Below are 18,490 nucleotides of genomic sequence, written 5' to 3' on the forward strand. Positions count from 1 at the left end.
TTGTCAATTGGGCCCTGTGAGTTTATTTTTTAGGAATGACAAGCTAATTTTTGTGCTAGGATTAAATGGTTTTTAGGCAGCAGTTATCTGTCACCCAGAGGTAGATGTTGTTTATTCAGGTTTTCCATATTTAGTACCAAATTTTGTTAATAACCCGACAGTAAAAAGAATATTGTTAATTTTATTTTCTCTTCTCAAAGATCTATTCATGACATTGCATTTTACTTCTCATTTTCTTCAATGCCTCTTTCACATCATTGTTTCTTATACTATATACAAATGGATTTAGAATTGGGATCACCATGATATACAATAAACTTATGCCAATTTCCTTATCAAGGGCATACGCTGAAGATGGTCGGATGTATGTAAAAAGCAGTGGTCCGTAAGCTATGACGATGCATATCAAGTGGGATACGCAGGTGGAAAATGCTTTCCTCCTCCCATCGGCGGACTTCATTTTAAAAATGACTATAGCGATCCGAACGTAGGAGAGTAGAACACACAGAGGGGGTGCTAGCAAGATTGCAGTAGTCTCGGTGAAGAGTAAAAGCTCGATAGTGGAGGTGTCTGAGCAGGATAGCTTCAGAAGAGGTGGGATATCACAAAAATAGTGCTGGATTTCATTGGATCCACAATAGAATAATTTGGAGATCAAGATACTGTGCACCAATGAATGTATAGTGATGATCACGCCAACACAGACCACTAATGTTATACAGAACCTCTGACTCATGATCCGCATATAATGAAGAGGGTGGCATATTGCCATGTATCGGTCAAATCCCATAATTCCCAGCAGGCAACTGCCCATATTGCCAAAAAAAATGAAAAAATACAGCTGTGTGATGCAAGCTGAGAATGAAATTGCCTTCTTCACTGACAGCAAGTCCACCAGCAGCTTTGGCACTATGAAGGCAGGGCTTAATTTGAGCCGGAGCTTGCCGGTGCTTAGCACCGGCACCTAATTATCAGGGCCGGGTCTACAGTCACGCTCATTAAGTGCACCGTCTACCTAGCACCGTCAGTAATTGATAATGAGTCGTGGCACTAGCACAGAGAGCGTGTGCTGCGCTGCGCCTGCTGTAGTCCCGTAAGTGCTGCTGCTGTAACTTGCTAATGCTTAGTATTACTGTCGTACTGGTTGTTGAAGTAAAACACGTACTGTGTGTCTTAAATAGTGACGACGTGACGGCACGTGATTGACTCACATTCTCTCAATTTCTCTTCACTTTCACTTCTCCGGCCGCAAATCAGTGTTGCCAGCCCACTCGGCTCAGTGGGCGGGACACTGAGTTGGGCAGGGCGCCTTTGCCGGTCTTCTTCTGCGGCGGTTGGGGCTGTGCGCGGCAGAGGCAGCGACATGTGCGCAGATTTAAACGCGCGCGCATTTCCTGCTTTTTTGCCAAGGAACGCCCGCCCCCAGCATACCCGCACGGCCGCACCTCACCGACCACCGAGTATCCACTGGTGGTTGAGAGTATCCACTGGTGGTTGATGAACAACTACTTCAACGCCGCCCTTCAAAGTAGCGGGAGTCGGGACCTGGTATGTTGCTTTTCTTTACATTGAGAAATAATTCCACTAGATTTTTTCCTGCCGGTTTCACCCCGACTGCAGATAAAGCAAGCCTGGCTCTTCATGTTTTACAATTCATGCTCCTTGAAGCCGGTTGCATCTCCCTGCGCTGGATAAGCCTGGAAACATTTACACTGTGATCTGATTCAATCAACTCCCCTCACCCAACGCTGCTGAACACTACTTTGTTACACTGAGTTTGCCCTGTTTGTATTCAGACGTGTGACCGTCGGCACACTGAGTGGGCTCTCAACCCACTGAGCTGTATTGTGCATTAAGGCAGCATGAGATTCAAGGTCTTTCCTTTGAGACCCTGATATTGGGTGTGTCACCAGTGTCTGAATGTGAAACGTGTTCTCAGCCACCTTGCTTCCCTACCCGTTAGATGAAATAGTTTACCAATCTGTGGGAAAACACAGAAACTGCTTCGCTTAGCCAGAAGTGGGCATTCTGAGTCGGGGAGGTCCAGCAAGGATCTGTTCCGAAATAGTAATACTAGCTTGTTTTCTTGAGTGGTGCTTGCTGTGGCAATTTGCACTTTTGCAGAACTGTATACAATTAAAAAGTAATATATCCCACCACACAGTGAACTCATAGGGACAAACCGCTGCAGCCGGAGCATCACCAACACGAAAAGCTACAGGTAACGAGGGGTGTGCGAGGCCTATAAATAAAGCTGCGCAGGCGAGGCAGGGCCTGGCAGGCCGCAGGCGCCGTGACAGTGATTACTGTTTTTTTTTTAATCATTAGGTTGATTGGTCTGTTCATGATGGCCTGGGGTAGGCGGCGTAAGCCGACGGCCAAATCATGATTTAAACAATAAAGCTGCGCAGGTGAGGCATGCAGGAGCAGCAGGACACACCAAAAGCTCCAGAGTTGTAGTGATCCTATTGCGTATCAACCTGGGGCCTGACACTACACGCACACGCAACCAGGGAGCCACTGCTCTCTTGAGGCAATGGGCACTTAAGACCTACTGCCCTTTCCACTACTGGCCTCTCTGTCGAGAATTCACCTCCAAGGAGTGAGAGTGATGCTAACTAGGGATCTCTCTATGAGGCACATGGCAGTAGACAAGCAAGTAACATTCTCTTTGCCCATCCAATCAATGGCCTCTCTGGCTAGGTCACCTCTAGAGAGGGGTTCAGTCTGCACGCTCGTTCAGCTCAGGACGCTCTTGTGCATACAACTCATAAAATTTCTATTGCGAGGCGAACATCTCCCAGCTGGAAACAAACACACTTCTCTCACAAGCCCCCTTCTTTCCCCGACCCTCACGCACCCTAAGCCCTCACACCACCATAGCCCTCTGCTCATGAACACCCTTTCGTGCACTCTTTCGTGCAGCTGGCATCATCAGCAGATTGTAAAATTTCCATTTATTGATGCTAAAGAATAAAGCTTCTACAATGTTTTAGGAGAGCTTTGGAAGCCTCTGTCTATGTGCAGGTTTTCATAGCATGACACCTTGAATTATGTTAACAGAAGACAGGTGTGACATCGTATGTCAATGACGTCATGTCTAAGTGATGGTGTGTTACCGAAAGAAGTGAGTGAGACCTGTTATCTACTGAAAGGCGTGTCCATCAGTTGTGATCTCACATTACTAAACTACAGCAAGGGGTTTATTGGGGTACACTCAGGGTTACTCTCCCAGGGCCGAGGGGACAGCGGGTACCCTTTGCACAGGGTGGGTTGTAAATTACTGAATGGATAAGTGGGCTTTGTGAGCTTAAACGGTCTTCCTTTAAAGATGGTAGCCCCCCCCCCCCACCAGCCTGGTGGCAGGCTTCATCATAGGATTCTCCTCCCGCCTCTTGGTGGTGGGCCACAGCCCTGCTAGTAATGGGGGCTCCAGAAATGTCCATATGTTGTGTGGTGAAGTACTATATCAAACAAGGCCTTGTGGCATGGGGGAAATATTTGGAAAACGTGGATAAAATAACCTTGCAGTGCTACGTACAGAGACTCAGAACGACTAAAAATAACTCTTTGGTGCCCTAATAAACTCTACTCCTGTCCCCTGATGGGCTTAATTAAAAGTGCAGAGGAATGATTCACCCATTTGGTCAGGTGTATATGTTTCTGCCCACTGTATTGTACCTCCACAGGATGCGTACATAACCTACCCCCTGGTGGTATCCCAAGTGACGAAAGATTCTCTGGGTAGATATGTGGTGGTAGAGGTACCCTTTTGAAGGTTGCCCAATCTATCCCCTTAGAGCGTATTTCCCCCCCCCCCCCCTCCAGCCAGAACCAAGTGTGAGATGTGATACTAAATTACCCTAGGGAAAGGTGTGACTTTAAAGATGCGCTGAATTCAGTGGTGGGCTCTACAGGGCCCAGTGGGTCAGGAGGGGGACATTGACAGATCTGATAGAATGGGTCATAGACCTGGTGCATTGTGACACGTGAGGACATGGAACCCCCATGACCAGTTTTACACTCACCTATTGGCAACACACAAGATACGATCCCAAATTGGCCTACTGTTACTCCCTGCTACTGATCTGACTCAATTGTCTGGTTCCCTCATTGTGCCCAGGTGTATCTCTGACCACACCCCAGTTATGCCACACTTTGGCTCTCAGAGTGTGGGACCTAGTCCAGTGTGGAGGCTCAACGTGTGGCACCTCACAGACCGGTGTTTCACACATATGGACTGGCTCAGGGACTCCAGGATTATTTGACCCTCAACAAACAATTTGTGGCCTGGCCTGGTATGATGTGGGAGGCCTGGAAGCCTACATTGAGGGGCTGTGCACCACAGTTCACAGTATGTTCACATGGAAGGGTGCAGCCGGGTTATGAAAAAGGGTTATTATTATTACTGCCCTGACTCTGACCGAAGAAAATGTGGGTGGAGCTAATATAGTAAGTGGGTGGGGCCAGTGGAGGGAGTGGGTGGAGCCAGAGAAAAGTAGGTGTGGTCTCCGACAAACATTTGAGCACCTGCACTTCAAATTTTACAAATTAAGCACTGTATGAAGGTGGTTGGAAAGATGTCTACCAAGGCCATAATGCCCAGAAAGAAGTACATGGGTGTGTGGAGTCGAGAGTCTATTCTGATAACAATGAAGATCAACAGGTTTCCCAGCAGGATCAAGGCGTAAATAAATAGGGAGGTAAAGAATAAAGGGATATGATATCCTGGGTAACTAGAGAACCCCAGGAGGATGAATTCTGTAGCAGAGCTCTGGTTTCTTCTCTCCATTTTGAGACTCATCTGAAAGATTTAAACAGAGGATTATTGCTAGCCCAATCCTTAAGTGGTAATTCTGGAGTGACACTTTCCTATCCCAACTCTGGTGTCAAGATATTAGGTGTCAATCGTGCACAATAGGATTGATTAGCTTTTCGAAACATAACTTTATGTCTAGTTCTGGGCAATACATTTCATTGTCTAGTCATATTCAGTCTGAAATAAGGGTCATTGGGAAATCACTTACATTTTACTACAGCCACTTGGAGAGCTGATTTGATACAAGGCATACACTCATACACAGCAGAGAAAGTGCTCAGATCGTCATGTTTAATGTGCCCAGAGAACTCAAAAAGCTAATGTAATATATTGATTTTTTGACCTGTTGTTCTGTGTCATACTAGCCTGTGAAGAGTATAATGATTAGTTTCTAATTCCAATTTTCTATGCTGATTTGTTAAATAGTTGAATCTCAAAAGAAACTATAATGAGGCTACGAAAATGCCCACCAACACTAAGTTACATTTAAAAAAAAGACAATGTTCCCTAACAATTCTGGGCTGTGTCGTAAACCAGTCCAGTTACACAGCAAAGGTAAATAGTAGGAATTAAACAGAACTTAGCCCAGCTTCTAAAATAATAGAACATGTGCCCGAAATGACGAATAGCATTTTTTAAAATCATTTTGGAATTTGTCTAGTTCTGTCTTCCGGAAAACCTAATTTTCCTGATTTCTAAATAAGGTTGAATCAGTACTATTTTGAAGGGAGTACAAGAGTCATTCAAATGATGCTTGATGGACCTGAATACAAATTTTGATGTTTCAGGAAAAGTAAACTTTAAAGTTGTTCATTTCCTAGACCTAATAATATATGATGAAGTGTGTTAGTGCACACTTTAATGTTAAATAACATAAATGCCTATACTGCTTTGAAAGTTTCCACCCAGGTGCACTGTGGAATAATTTATTATAAAGACAATTTCAAAGAAATAGAAGCTGAACAATCAAGTATCTTCCTGCATAAATGTCAAGAGTATGTGTACCCTAGAAAACTGTGCCCCATGCTCACAAAATATCTGTAGGGAATGTTTTGTGAAGAAAGATAAAGTACTGAAGGCACACATGCCTTTGAACTATGTCAAATAATGCATACTCAAAAATGGTCACTCTTGATTAAAGACTCCAGTTAGGTCACAAATCCTTGATTTTGTTTTAAATGAAAATTAACATCAGGTAAAGATTAGCACACATGCCAGCAAACAAGAAACAATATCCAGGCAGAGCACCCTGCAGAGCTCAGATCCCTCATCCCCGCCAGCTCCGCTCCGCCAGCCTCGCCCTCACCACGTCCCACGGATCCGCAGAACCACCACCGGAGGAAGATCCTTCACCTACCTGGCGGCCAAGACCTGGAACACCCTCCCCACCCACCTACACTCACCCAGGACCATCTCTCCTTCAGGAAGCAACTCAAGACCTGGCTTTTCGAGCAGTAGCAGCCCCTCCCCCTAGTGGATGAGTAGCACATTTTACAAATACTCTTGATTGATTGATTGATGGCTTACACTGCCTGGCTCCTATATATACAAATTCACAAAACAATGTATAAACATAGATACAGATGAAGGAACCCAGTTATTCAGAAATATCCGACAGACTGTGTATGTGATATTCTCACCGTACCAGAAGCAATGGTGTCATAGGCAATATAGTATGGAAATGCGTGAAAATAGTAATTGTACAAATAATTATGCAGTCTAAAATAGTTCTGCACATTTCCATGACAAAAACATAACATATGAGGGATTGTATGACTGTACAAGAATAAGCAATGGTTTATTTTTGTGGCAGAAACATGGATGCATTGCACAGGAAGAAACAATATGGATATTATCTCGACAGCTGGATATGTATCACTTCAATGAAGAATTTAAATGACATAGCCTTACCTTTTTGTAACAGAAAAAGATAAAGAAGATGAATTGGTATAATTATGTGAAATATTAAAATAATCACTCTTAAAGATATATTCATTTTTTTAGTGCTGCTGCTTAGTAAGTAAATATGAGAGAAATCAGGTTACCTAGAAGAGAATATTCTGGACAAAGAATGACTAAATAAAAAATTGTATAATATCATGGATATGGCAATGAATGTGTAAATGTCAGGTACAAAACAATAAAAGGGTATGAGTAAGGCAAAGTGATGTAGCTTAGTATTCAACCAAAATTGTGGCAGTGAAGAAAGACACTAGTAAACAATGGATGTATACAACATACAAAGTATAACAAAATGGGAGCCGTTTTCGGATAATGTTTGCATTGAAATTTCCTAATATGAAAGATCAAAATTCTGATCCAAAATGAGGTCTTTATTAAAAAAAAAGTCACCTGACTTAAGTTTTACAGAAATATTATTCACTTGAGGTTTACTGTGACCTTAGAGCTCGATCAGGCTATTGGATAAGGGTGTAGGCTAGTTACTTACTAGAAGCTTGTTTAATCTTATTGGCAATGCTGCAGATCTTTGTGTAGTTTTCGAAACTTAAACCTTCCCCCTGGCTTTAGAGGGTCTTCTGTACCCAGGCAGAACCGGCACCCGAGTGAAGGTTGGACCGGACTGAGGCTTTATGGTCATTTAAGCAAGAGGCAAAATCACCCGGTTTTTCTATGTTGTTGGACCTGGACCTTACCCCAAACTTTTTGCCTTTTCCTCTCCATTTTTTGCTGAATTAGTTTTGTTGGCCTTAGGACTCTGTGCCCTTTACCACTGGTAACCAGTGCCAAAGTGATTATTCTCACTCCCCTAAATATTGGCTAATTGGTTTACAACTTGATTGGCATATTAAATTTAATTTGTAAGTCAATTTAATATGCTTGCCTAAACCAATGCTGTAATTTTACAGAGTCGATCCAGACCAAGCTGGGGGAATGCAGTGGGAAGGGAAAAGTAGAAACTCGGAATTGTTCAGGCATGATGCTATCAGATGTTTTTTGACTACTGGTCTGCACTCCTGTGAGTGAAAATCAAGAAACTATAAATGGCAATCCAAAAGGCTTGGTAGTTCACACAACTGTTGGATGAGTCCGACAATCTGCACGTTGTATAAATACACCATCATGTTAGTCCCTGTTGCAAGTTGATCAGTTCTAAAAACCTACTTCCTCATGCAAGTTTTATTTTTTGCACATAGCATTCCATTTTGATGTTATGCGCACTAGGACACTCGTGGTTCTGGAAGGACTCTGAACAGGAAATATGTAACATGTGGGGAGTTGTTAGGGAGTGGTTAAGCAGAAAGTATGATGTAATGCGCAGTGTGTGAGTGTATGCTGAAGAACTAAGTAATGCTTAGCTGCAGCCCCTGTGTGGCGTAATCAATTTGCATGCTCTACGGCTGGGAAAGACGCTACAACTGGCGACAAGTAAGGGATATGTGCCCGGGAAGACAAGACTTCTGTCCCTGAGAGTTGAGTTTTCAACGATACGGCAAACTGCTTGTGCATGCCACGTGTGCCCAGAATCAATGCAGAGTGTTCTGCAACAGGCACGTGTGGAGTCAAAGCACTGCTTCACCCCAAACACAGCAGAAGAAGAAATCGAAAGCCCTGTAGAGGAAAATCTTCAAAACGCCCAAAACCGCTGACAAAGTGGCAGACAGAGCGCTGCGCCATACCCCGATACATAATGATTATAGAGACAAAGGCAGAAATAATGACAGCGACAACCAGGTACGATAAGCAGATAATTTACTCACAGTTAAAGACAAGAGAAGCATTCTACAACATCATATAGGGTGTGGTGACCCACGTTCATATGGCTGAGATACCCGCCACCCCCTCTCAACACAATCCCCAAGGATGGGAAACCGGAAACAGTTCTGAACTTTTGGAAGACGGGAGGGAGTGACCCTCCCGGCCGTATTTATTAAAATATGAAACAAAATTAAAACATTAAAATAACAGTTTCATATTATGTACAATTTCATTACCACATTGCGATGTTTGGCTAACCTTAACATATTCTCTAATACAAAGGTTCTCCTAGCCGAACTAACATCCTGCAAAACATCTAACTTGAAATTTTGAAATTGTACATCCTAACGTTTAAGGGCCAACGGCAAGGTCGTAACCGGTGTCAAGATCCCTAAGCAGAAATATCCCCCTCACTTGTGAGGGGCGACCGCACAGAGGTGTACCTCGAGTGCAACTACCAATTTCCCTTGACTTGACGGGGGCCCCAATAAACTCGACGCCACTTAAAGGTCGTCCGAGGACTCGTGTGAGGAATCTAGAAGGTAGCGTAGACCCCCCCCCAAACCCCACACAACTTACCACATCTGCCGTCGCAGATGTCCTGGCCCCGGGAAATTCTCCGGGAGGGGGCTGTAGCCCCCCCTACCCAGGAAGGGGCCTTGACCGCCTTTCCTTTCCTTTCGGCGTCCCATCCTTAGAAGGGACCGCCTTCCCCGTTGAGGGGCCAATGGCCACCTCCTTCGAGCGCTCCCATCCGTAATGGGTGATGCCCACTCATAGGGATCTTCCAATTAGTGCTCACCGATCATGACCTTACCGCCCGACCAAAATAAATACGACAGTTCTAAACTAAATGAGTTCTAAACTAAATGACTAAATTACTTAAAAGACAGTTAAAAGCAACAATTTTATTAAAAACATGCTACTGATCAACACTCGAGCAAGATTACTTTATTTGCAAAACATACCACAAATTGACCATTTCTTTATTGCATATTCAAGGTTATCACGATAATAATCCGACCTGTAAACAAAAGAGTTACCACATCAAACTTTATTCAAAACTACTTGCTGTCTTCAGGGGCTGGTGGGTGGGTCAAAATTGGCTCTTCGTTCCGTCTCGAGCTCACGTGCAGCGAGGTGGTGCAGCTTCAGAGCACAGGAACAAGAGGATGCTTCCTTGGCTTGTTGCTCCTTTTATCCGTCTTCAGGGCGGGCGTAAACCCGCCCCGGCCTGCCCCGAGGGCGTGGCCCGGCCGCGTCAGTGTCTAGGCCAGCCCACTCCAGGGCGGGAAAAAGGCACGCCCCGGCTACGCCGCTTCGGGCATACCAGCCGAGACTCGCCTCCCGCCCAAGATGGCTTCCCGGGGGGATCGTGGTACTCCGCCATACGTTCGGGGGGACCGAATGGTCGCCCCTTTCCATATGGCTGAGATACCCGCCACCCCCTCTCAACACAATCCCCAAGGATGGGAAACCGGAAACAGTTCTGAACTTTTGGAAGACGGGAGGGAGTGACCCTCCCGGCCGTATTTATTAAAATATGAAACAAAATTAAAACATTAAAATAACAGTTTCATATTATGTACAATTTCATTACCACATTGCGATGTTTGGCTAACCTTAACATATTCTCTAATACAAAGGTTCTCCTAGCCGAACTAACATCCTACAAAACATCTAACTTGAAATTTTGAAATTGTACATCCTAACGTTTAAGGGCCAACGGCAAGGTCGTAACCGGTGTCAAGATCCCTAACCAGAAATATCCCCCTCACTTGTGAGGGGCGACCGCACAGAGGTGTACCTCGAGTGCAACTACCAATTTCCCTTGACTTGACGGGGGCCCCAATAAACTCGACGCCACTTAAAGGTCGTCCGAGGACTCGTGTGAGGAATCTAGAAGGTAGCGTAGACCCCCCCCAAACCCCACACAACTTACCACATCTGCCGTCGCAGATGTCCTGGCCCTGGGAAATTCTCCGGGAGGGGGCTGTAGCCCCCCCTACCCAGGAAGGGGCCTTGACCGCCTTTCCTTTCCTTTCGGCGTCCCATCCTTAGAAGGGACCGCCTTCCCCGTTGAGGGGCCAATGGCCACCTCCTTCGAGCGCTCCCATCCGTAATGGGTGACGCCCACTCATAGGGATCTTCCAATTAGTGCTCACCGATCATGACCTTACCGCCACAGGCCGGATAGTTGACCGGCTATCCGGACCCCCCACAACACTCCTACCTAAAGGTCATGTCTTAAAGTCTTTAGCCAAGCTATACAGTCTCCTATGAGTAACTCGTTCCCCACCCGGGACAAATGAACACCATCCCCCAAATACATACTGTCACCAGTAATACAACCATGCGAAATAGAATGCAGTGTATTGGAACGGAACAATCTACTCACTTTGTTATTAATTTTCCTTACTGAATGGTTTAGAGCAGAAACAGAAATAGCCCCCCGCCATACTTTACGTGGGATCATATGTGACCATGCAATCGTGCACCCTGGAACTCTCCTCGCCAACCAACTTACAGTGGAAAGCATCGCCTCAAGAAGAAGTCGTCTACCAGTGGTGACCAAATCATTGCCCCCAAGATGTACTATGACTATAGACGGCGGTGACCTCGTCCGCCCTAGCAAACCCTCAAAAAATGATTGAAACTGGTCAATACAGAGTCCGCCCTTTCCGTAGAAGGACACACTGTACCCATATTCCCCAGCCACGTGATTCATGTCACCTGCTTTGAATACGTCCGCGGCTCGCCTCACGTATGAGTGGCCCACGACCCACACCTCCTTTTTCACAGCCGGTGAAGTATGACCGCTGGCCCGGTGTTGGGTCGACTGCATAGTCCGCCCCGCCTCGTAGGCTTGCGCAACTGAAACCAAACAAAAACAAGAAGCGTGAGTACATCGTTACAGCTTCACAACATGTGCAACCGCACATACCTCTTATAACAATTGGAGGACCAACGCCCCACACGTTTAATTTGTTCAACATTCAGACCCCTGGCCGTAGCCTCTGTAGCAGCCCCTATCCGAAAGGAATGGGTCCCAAACTCGCCCGGGTTCAAGCCCGCAGCCGTAATCGACATCGCAAGCACCCGCTGAAACTGAAACCTCGTCAGTGGGGTGGCGTCAGCGTGTCTCAACAAGGTCCCCCCCCATGATGCCACCCTTTGTGCTAAATACTCCTCTACACAACTCACCGGGCACATGGAGGACCCGGGGATCCTTCGTATCATTATGCAGTCCCCCATCGAACCCTGATCGGTCTTGGACTTGACAAATGAGACAGTCATTGTCTCCCCCCTGACTTGGACGTGCTCTCGGCACAGTCCCCCCATGGTATCCTGCTTGTTCCTTGCCACTAATTCGCTTACCCGCATAGCCCCATGGAATGCTAGCACAAAAGCGGCTCGGAATAACACTGCTTCATACTGGGATGAACATGTTGCAGGAAGTACAGATAACAACAAAGCCAACCTATCCAGACCTATCGGGCGCCTTTCATCTACTCTGCGACCCTCAAGGCGTTGCCACCCACGTAGCGCTTTTTGCACAACGAAAGACGCTGTCGGGTCCTGGATCCCATGAGCCCTAGCCACAAAGGAAATGGCGGCCCGATGCCTCTGGGCCGTAGCCACTGATTTGCCTGCCTGACGTAAAGATAGCAGGAATTTCACTACCAACTCCTCCTGGCCCCAAAGCTCCCCTCTAGCTGCCCCCAAAAAGGCCCAATAGGAACGGAACGCCCCTTCATATGCCTTCCTCGTCCTGGGTGCTAAACTCTCTCCCACGAGGTTCTGTAGTTCGGGGCACCGAGAGACCAGAGAGCTTCGGGAAAGGGTGCTGCCACCGGGTCCGCTGTGGGCAGAAAACCCCAGAAGGCCTGCATACGAAAACGAGAAAGCGCATCAGCCGCCTGGTTCATCACCCCCGGGACATGTCTTGCCTTAAATAGTACATTCAATTGCATACACAATAACACAATTTCCTTGAGCAATCTCAGAATCCACTTGCATCGTGCTGCCTGGCTATTGATACACTCAACAACGGTCATGTTATCAGACCAGAATACCACAGAGTGATCTCTGAACCCCTCGGGCCAAGTTCTCAGGGCCACCAGAATGGGAAAGAGTTCTAGGAAAGCAATGTTACTTGTCAGACCACTCTCATGCCACCATGACGGCCATTTTTGTGCCGACCACTGAGTGCCGAATATGGCACCAAAACCAATGCTCCCTGCCGAATCCGTCCACAGCCCCAGCTCCTCGGAGGACACGGCCGGTTTGTTCCAGACAATTCGGCCATTGAAATCCGCCAGAAATGCCAACCAAATGCGCATGTCCTGGCGAACCTCTGCCGAGAGCCTTGTGCGATGATGACCCTCCTTCAGGCCGACCATGGCTTGAGCGATCGAGCGAGAAAAGGGGCGGGCCATCGGTATAACTCTTAGGGCAAAATTCAACTGTCCCACCATTTGCTGTAATTGATGTAGCCTAACCTTAGACTCACTTATACACATTTGCAGGGATGCCCTGAATCTTAACACTTTGTCCCCTGGTAGACGAAAACAACCTTCCTCGGAATCAAGCTCGATCCCCAGAAACTCGAGGCAAGTCGAGGGACCCACAGTCTTACCTGGTGCCAATGGCACGCCAAACTGATTCATCAAAACACAAAATGCAGTCAAAGCCTGTCCACATTCGGGATCCCCGGCTGCCCCCAGAAACAAAAAGTCATCGAGATAATGCATCACATGTTGAAACCCCGTTTTCCTCGTGAAGACCCATTGCAGGAAGCAACTGAACTTTTCGAAATAGGCACAAGATATAGAGCACCCCATCGGCATACACCTATCCATGTAATAATGACCCTGAAACATGAAACCAAGGAGACGCTGATCGTCTGGATGTACCGGGAGCAACCGGAACGCTGACTCGATATCAGATTTTGCCATCAGCGCACCGGGCCCCAGGCGATTCAAAATGGCTACGGCCTCATCGAAGGATGCGTACCGCACCGAACACACTTCCGGGTCTATCGCATCGTTTACTGAAAGACCACGTGAGGCTGATAAATTATGTATCAGCCGAAACTCCCCCGGGTCCTTCTTGGGGACCACCCCTAAAGGGGAACAAACAAAGTTAGCAACTGGTGGCACATTAAATGGACCGGCGACTCGACCTCGAGCCACCTCCTTCCCGATCTTTTCTTGTACCACGGTCGTATGCTGTAAGACCGATATCTGGTTTTTACATTGTGGCATACCCTGAAACTCTCCCACTGGGATGCGGAAACCATATGAAAATCCGTTGCGCAACACCCCAGCGGAAGCGTGATCCGGGTATTCGCTGAGCCAGGGAATCATTGCCATGGTATCAATCGGGGTAGGTAAAGGCGCCCCTCGGACTATGTCAGACCTGTTTGGCGCCTCCTCTACCTCCGTTATCACCCGTTTTGGCTCTGCACATGGACTCAGGATGGGATGATTGCCCACACCCCCCACATTCGTGCCTAAATTTGCATGACCCCTGGGGCCTAGTACATTTCCCCCTGTTAAAGTTCCAACAAACCCCCCTTTTACTTGCGTTGCCGGCTGGCCTCGAGTGATTGTCGTTACTCGTACCTGATCGAAAGGGTGTCCCCGCATATTGGCGGGAGGATTCACCAACGTTACTCCCTACCAATGGCACCTTCAACATACCAGAGTCCTCCATTTTGGACCAGGACACAGAATCATAACAATCCCAAGTTAAGTTTTTATCATGCTCTTTCGCTTTTCTGAAAATATTGTCGTAACAAAACCAATGATTGCCCTCGTGAGATACTGAATACCCCATGATCCGTGACTGATAAATCGGCAATTCGGGCAGCAATTCGGGCCTACGTTCACCCAAGATGGATGTAAAAACCCCCCATGCCTTGCCCCAATTACCAATGTTTTCATTTACCTTAAAGGCGGCCATCTTTGCGCGCCAAACACTTGGATGCATGAGCTCTTTCTGGCTCTTAACATGCTCCATTTCATAATGGTCGGTAAGCAACGAGAAGATGTTTATATATTCCCCTGCCCATATCTTCTCTTTAATAGCCAGAGGGACATGTTGACCCAATTTTTCCCTCCGAGAGGGTGCCGACTCATCCCTCGCAATCGGCAATGGCCGCTTACCTGAACCGGAAGCTGTATCTGCGACTGGAACTGATGGCGATGGTGCCTTCGTCGTTTCCCTTGTTTCCCGCAGCTGCCTCATCAACACCTGCGCGTCGTCAGCCGTGGCACCCTTGCTACCTTTACCCAACCACGCTGCTAATTGTGCTGCCAGCTCGGGCGGCATATCCTCCCCGGACACGGGGGTGACCACTACGGGAATCGGATTCCCTTCCTCCGGCAAAGGAGTGGGTGCTTCGAGTGGGGTACAGGGAACTGGGACGTCTCCCCCAGCTGCTCCCCTTCTGGGCCTCTTGCCTTTTCCTCCTGGAGCTGCTCCTGCCAGAGGACGTTTCGGCCCCCCTTCCTCGTCTTTCTCCGCCATTCGCTTCTTTAAGTCGGTCACCTCCTTCATGAGAACACGCAGCATCTGGTCGGTAGTCATTCGCTTTCCCGCCTTCTTAGGCATTCTCCGACAGAGTATCTGAAAAACAAACAAGAAAGATTACAACGCTCAAAATTGGCTCTTCGTTCCGTCTCGAGCTCACGTGCAGCGAGGTGGTGCAGCTTCAGACCACAGGAACAAGAGGATGCTTCCTTGGCTTGTTGCTCCTTTTATCCGTCTTCAGGGCGGGCGTAAACCCGCCCCGGCCTGCCCCGAGGGCGTGGCCCGGCCGCGTCAGTGTCTAGGCCAGCCCACTCCAGGGCGGGAAAAAGGCGCGCCCCGGCTACGCCGCTTCGGGCATACCAGCCGAGACTCGCCTCCCGCCCAAGATGGCTTCCCGGGGGGATCGTGGTACTCCGCCATACGTTCGGGGGGACCGAATGGTCGCCCCTTTCCAAACACAAGGGGTGTTTGCAGAAGTTGTAGGAGGTGCCAGGTACAGTGGAAAGCTGTCTGAACAGCACATGCTCTCAATAGTGGCATAAGGGGACACAACATACAATCCAGCCATGTTCCTGTAACCACCACTGCCTTTCAACACATCTAAGAACACAACATTGGTTCCTGGTGGGTTGCATGGATTGAAGCATTAGATGCGTTTATAGACAAGCTAGAAGAAGAAGATGACAAGAAGAACATCAAATCTTTGAAAAATCTTGCAGGTGATGGAGTGAAAGAAGTGTTAAAGTAAATATCACAAACTGATGCAAAAGTGTACCAAAAGGTACAGGAAGTGTTGAAACCCAACTTTGATCCAATGTTGCTTCTGAAAATTACATCTTCAACCAAGCATGACGAATTTCGTAGTATACTCGGCTGCTGAGATATTTCAAGATATTATTCGCTGAATAATTCAACTTGTTACACATGCTTTAAATTACAGTGATGACATATTGGTTTTGGGGAGAACACAGAAAGAACATGACAAAGCCCTTACCCAAGTGTGCCAGTTACTTGCTGTTGCAGGTCTCACTCTGAAAGCTGCAAAGTCTGAGTTTCACAAAATCAAACTCAAGGTTTTTTGGGCACATATTCCCTGATGGGGGAATGACTCCAGACCCAAATAAGGTGCTAGCATTGTCATCTACTCGCACCCTCCCCACCCCACAGGATGACACCATGCTACGATCCTTTCTAGGCATCACCAGTTATTTCTAGAGATCCATCCACCACTTTGCTACAGTGACTGCTCCATTGAGAGACTTGACAAAGAGAAATTTACAATTTCGGTGGTCTCTGGCATGCGACCAAAGTTTCAATGGCATTAAACATGCAATTGAGAATGCAATTGAAATGGCCAATTTTGACCCCAGGTTACATATAGAGATATTGGTGGATGCCGGTAAGGTTAGGAGCAATCCTCGTTCAGCACAGCAGCCATCCGAATGCTCAGAGACACATTGTGGCCTACGCCGTTAAAGCTTGTTGGAAACAGAACATGCTTACTCTCAGCTGGAGAAGGAGAGTCTGGCTGTATTGTGGGCCTGCAAATATTTTCATGTATTCCTCTATGGAAAATAATTCACTGTCATCACGGACCACCAGGCGTTGCTCACAATTTTTGGGAACCCAAACGCTAAGATGCCTCCTTGAATTAAGAGGTGGGGGTTAGGACTGCAAGAGTACTATTATAAGATTATGCACAAACCTGAGAAGGACCAAACCTGGCAGACTATTGTTCATGATGAGTACCACTATCTCGCCACATTTTGACATCAAAGACAACATCTGGGTTGAAGAGCAGACAGCAGGTGTCCACAGTGGTGGCTATAGAAAATAAATAACTGGGAAAATGGAGGAAGGTGAAGGGTCAATGTCGAGACAGACTACCTCTCACAACAGTAGAAGGAGGACAATTGATAAGGACTTGCTTTAATGCTAAAGGTAGCAGTACGGTGATCAGACGACCCGGTTCTCCCTGGACATCCCGATTTTCAGAGGTCGTCCTGCAAAACATTGAAAAGTATGCTCTCCTTTCACAGGCGCCTCCGAAGTCTGAAACTATTTTAAATGTGTGTGTATATATATATATATATATATATATATATATATATATATATGTATATATATATATATATATATATATATATATATATATATATATATATATATATATATATATCCACAACGTTCAACTCCCGCAACTTCCAACCCCACTCAGCGGCGGCGGTGGCGAAGCAGGAGACTCGGACCCCACAGGCCTTCAGGCAGGATGTTTTATTTAATAAAAAAACAACCTCACACACAACGCGTTTTGGGCCACAGGAGCCCTTGTTTATGTGTAGTCTTGGTTGATCACCATTGCATTTTTTATATATCTCTAGTGACCGCCCCTTTCCCCATTGCAGGTCACATGTCCATAATCACTGAAAAAAGACTAGGTTTGACGGGCTGTTCGTCTGAAGAGCCGAAAATGCATACATTTGTACATTTAAATAAAGCACGCTTTTGACACATGTTAGTATTTTAAATATGTGCAAATAATTGCTGGCTTTAAAATAATTATATAAAATAAATTATATACTCTTGAAATATATAAATATTGCTGGATAAATCTGCATAGTACATGCAATAATTGTCGTTACTAGTCAGAAAACTATTCTTTCGGATAAATCCAATATGTGACCTTGTAATAAAGTGAATATGTGCTGAGCAGAAAAAGAATCCATAAATTATTCCTTGTGCAACATAGTGCATATTGTGCAAAAAAGGCAAATATAAAGTGCGATACAAAATATGTACAAATAGATCATTTGTAGTATAATTATAATGCAAATATTAAAAGCAATTATATTGATAACAGTAAGATTCCCCTGCGGGAAAATACTATTAAAAAGCATATAAAAAACATTTGTTTGCATTAAAAACTCCATTATACTATATATATATATATATGTGTGTGTGTGTGTGTGTATGTGCGTGTGTGTGTGTGTGTGTAGAGAGAGACAGACAGAGAGAGAGAGACAGAGACAGATAGACATATTTACAAGAAGCCTAGTACACATTCTCTCAAGAGATGGCTCTCATTCACCTGCTGGGCCTCAGCCCCCGATGAAGCACAGCTGTGTTTTAGCTGAGGATCTGATGAGGCACAGCTGAGGTGCACATGAAGCCCAGCTGATTTTAGCTGCAAAGCTGATGATCACAGCAGCCCTGGAATTCTTCTGCTTCTGTGCCTCTGTCAGCCCAAATATTTAAAAGAATGATCCTCACCCAGGGAACTCACCTTGGGGTCCCAGCAGGTGCAAGCCCAGACTCATTAACTCATTTGAGGTGATTAATTGACAACAAAGTGTAAGATACCTGGAGATTCGTTTGTTTAAACATTGGACCCCTCCTGAGGCGAGTAGCCGGGAGGTA

The 18,490-nt window shown here is 46.3% G+C and overlaps 1 protein-coding gene across 1 annotated transcript; it reads right to left on the reverse strand.

The window, feature by feature from the left end:
* Positions 1–202: 202 nt before the first annotated feature.
* On the reverse strand, positions 203–4,792 carry LOC147673438 (olfactory receptor 1L1-like). The gene is made up of 2 exons (XM_086945500.1): positions 4,549–4,792; positions 203–909 (listed from the first exon to the last, which is right to left on the reverse strand). Exons 1-2 carry the CDS (start codon positions 4,790–4,792, stop codon positions 203–205), a joined length of 951 nt encoding a protein of 316 aa, XP_086801626.1.
* Positions 4,793–18,490: the final 13,698 nt, after the last annotated feature.

This window comes from Lissotriton vulgaris, chromosome 12 (genome assembly GCF_964263255.1).
Source record: "Lissotriton vulgaris chromosome 12, aLisVul1.2, whole genome shotgun sequence".
In the NCBI taxonomy this organism is placed as follows: domain Eukaryota; kingdom Metazoa; phylum Chordata; class Amphibia; order Caudata; family Salamandridae; genus Lissotriton; species Lissotriton vulgaris.

What these genes read in the sequence shown, in the direction of transcription:
- LOC147673438 (XM_086945500.1), bottom strand. Translation starts at nt 4,792, where the DNA reads ATGGAGAGAAGAAACCAGAGCTCTGCTACAGAATTCATCCTCCTGGGG. An exon ending in CTTCATACAGTGCTTAATTT is followed by an intron (nt 910 to 4,548) that starts GTAAAATTTGAA and finishes CTGCCTTCATAG; the next exon opens with TGCCAAAGCTGCTGGTGGAC.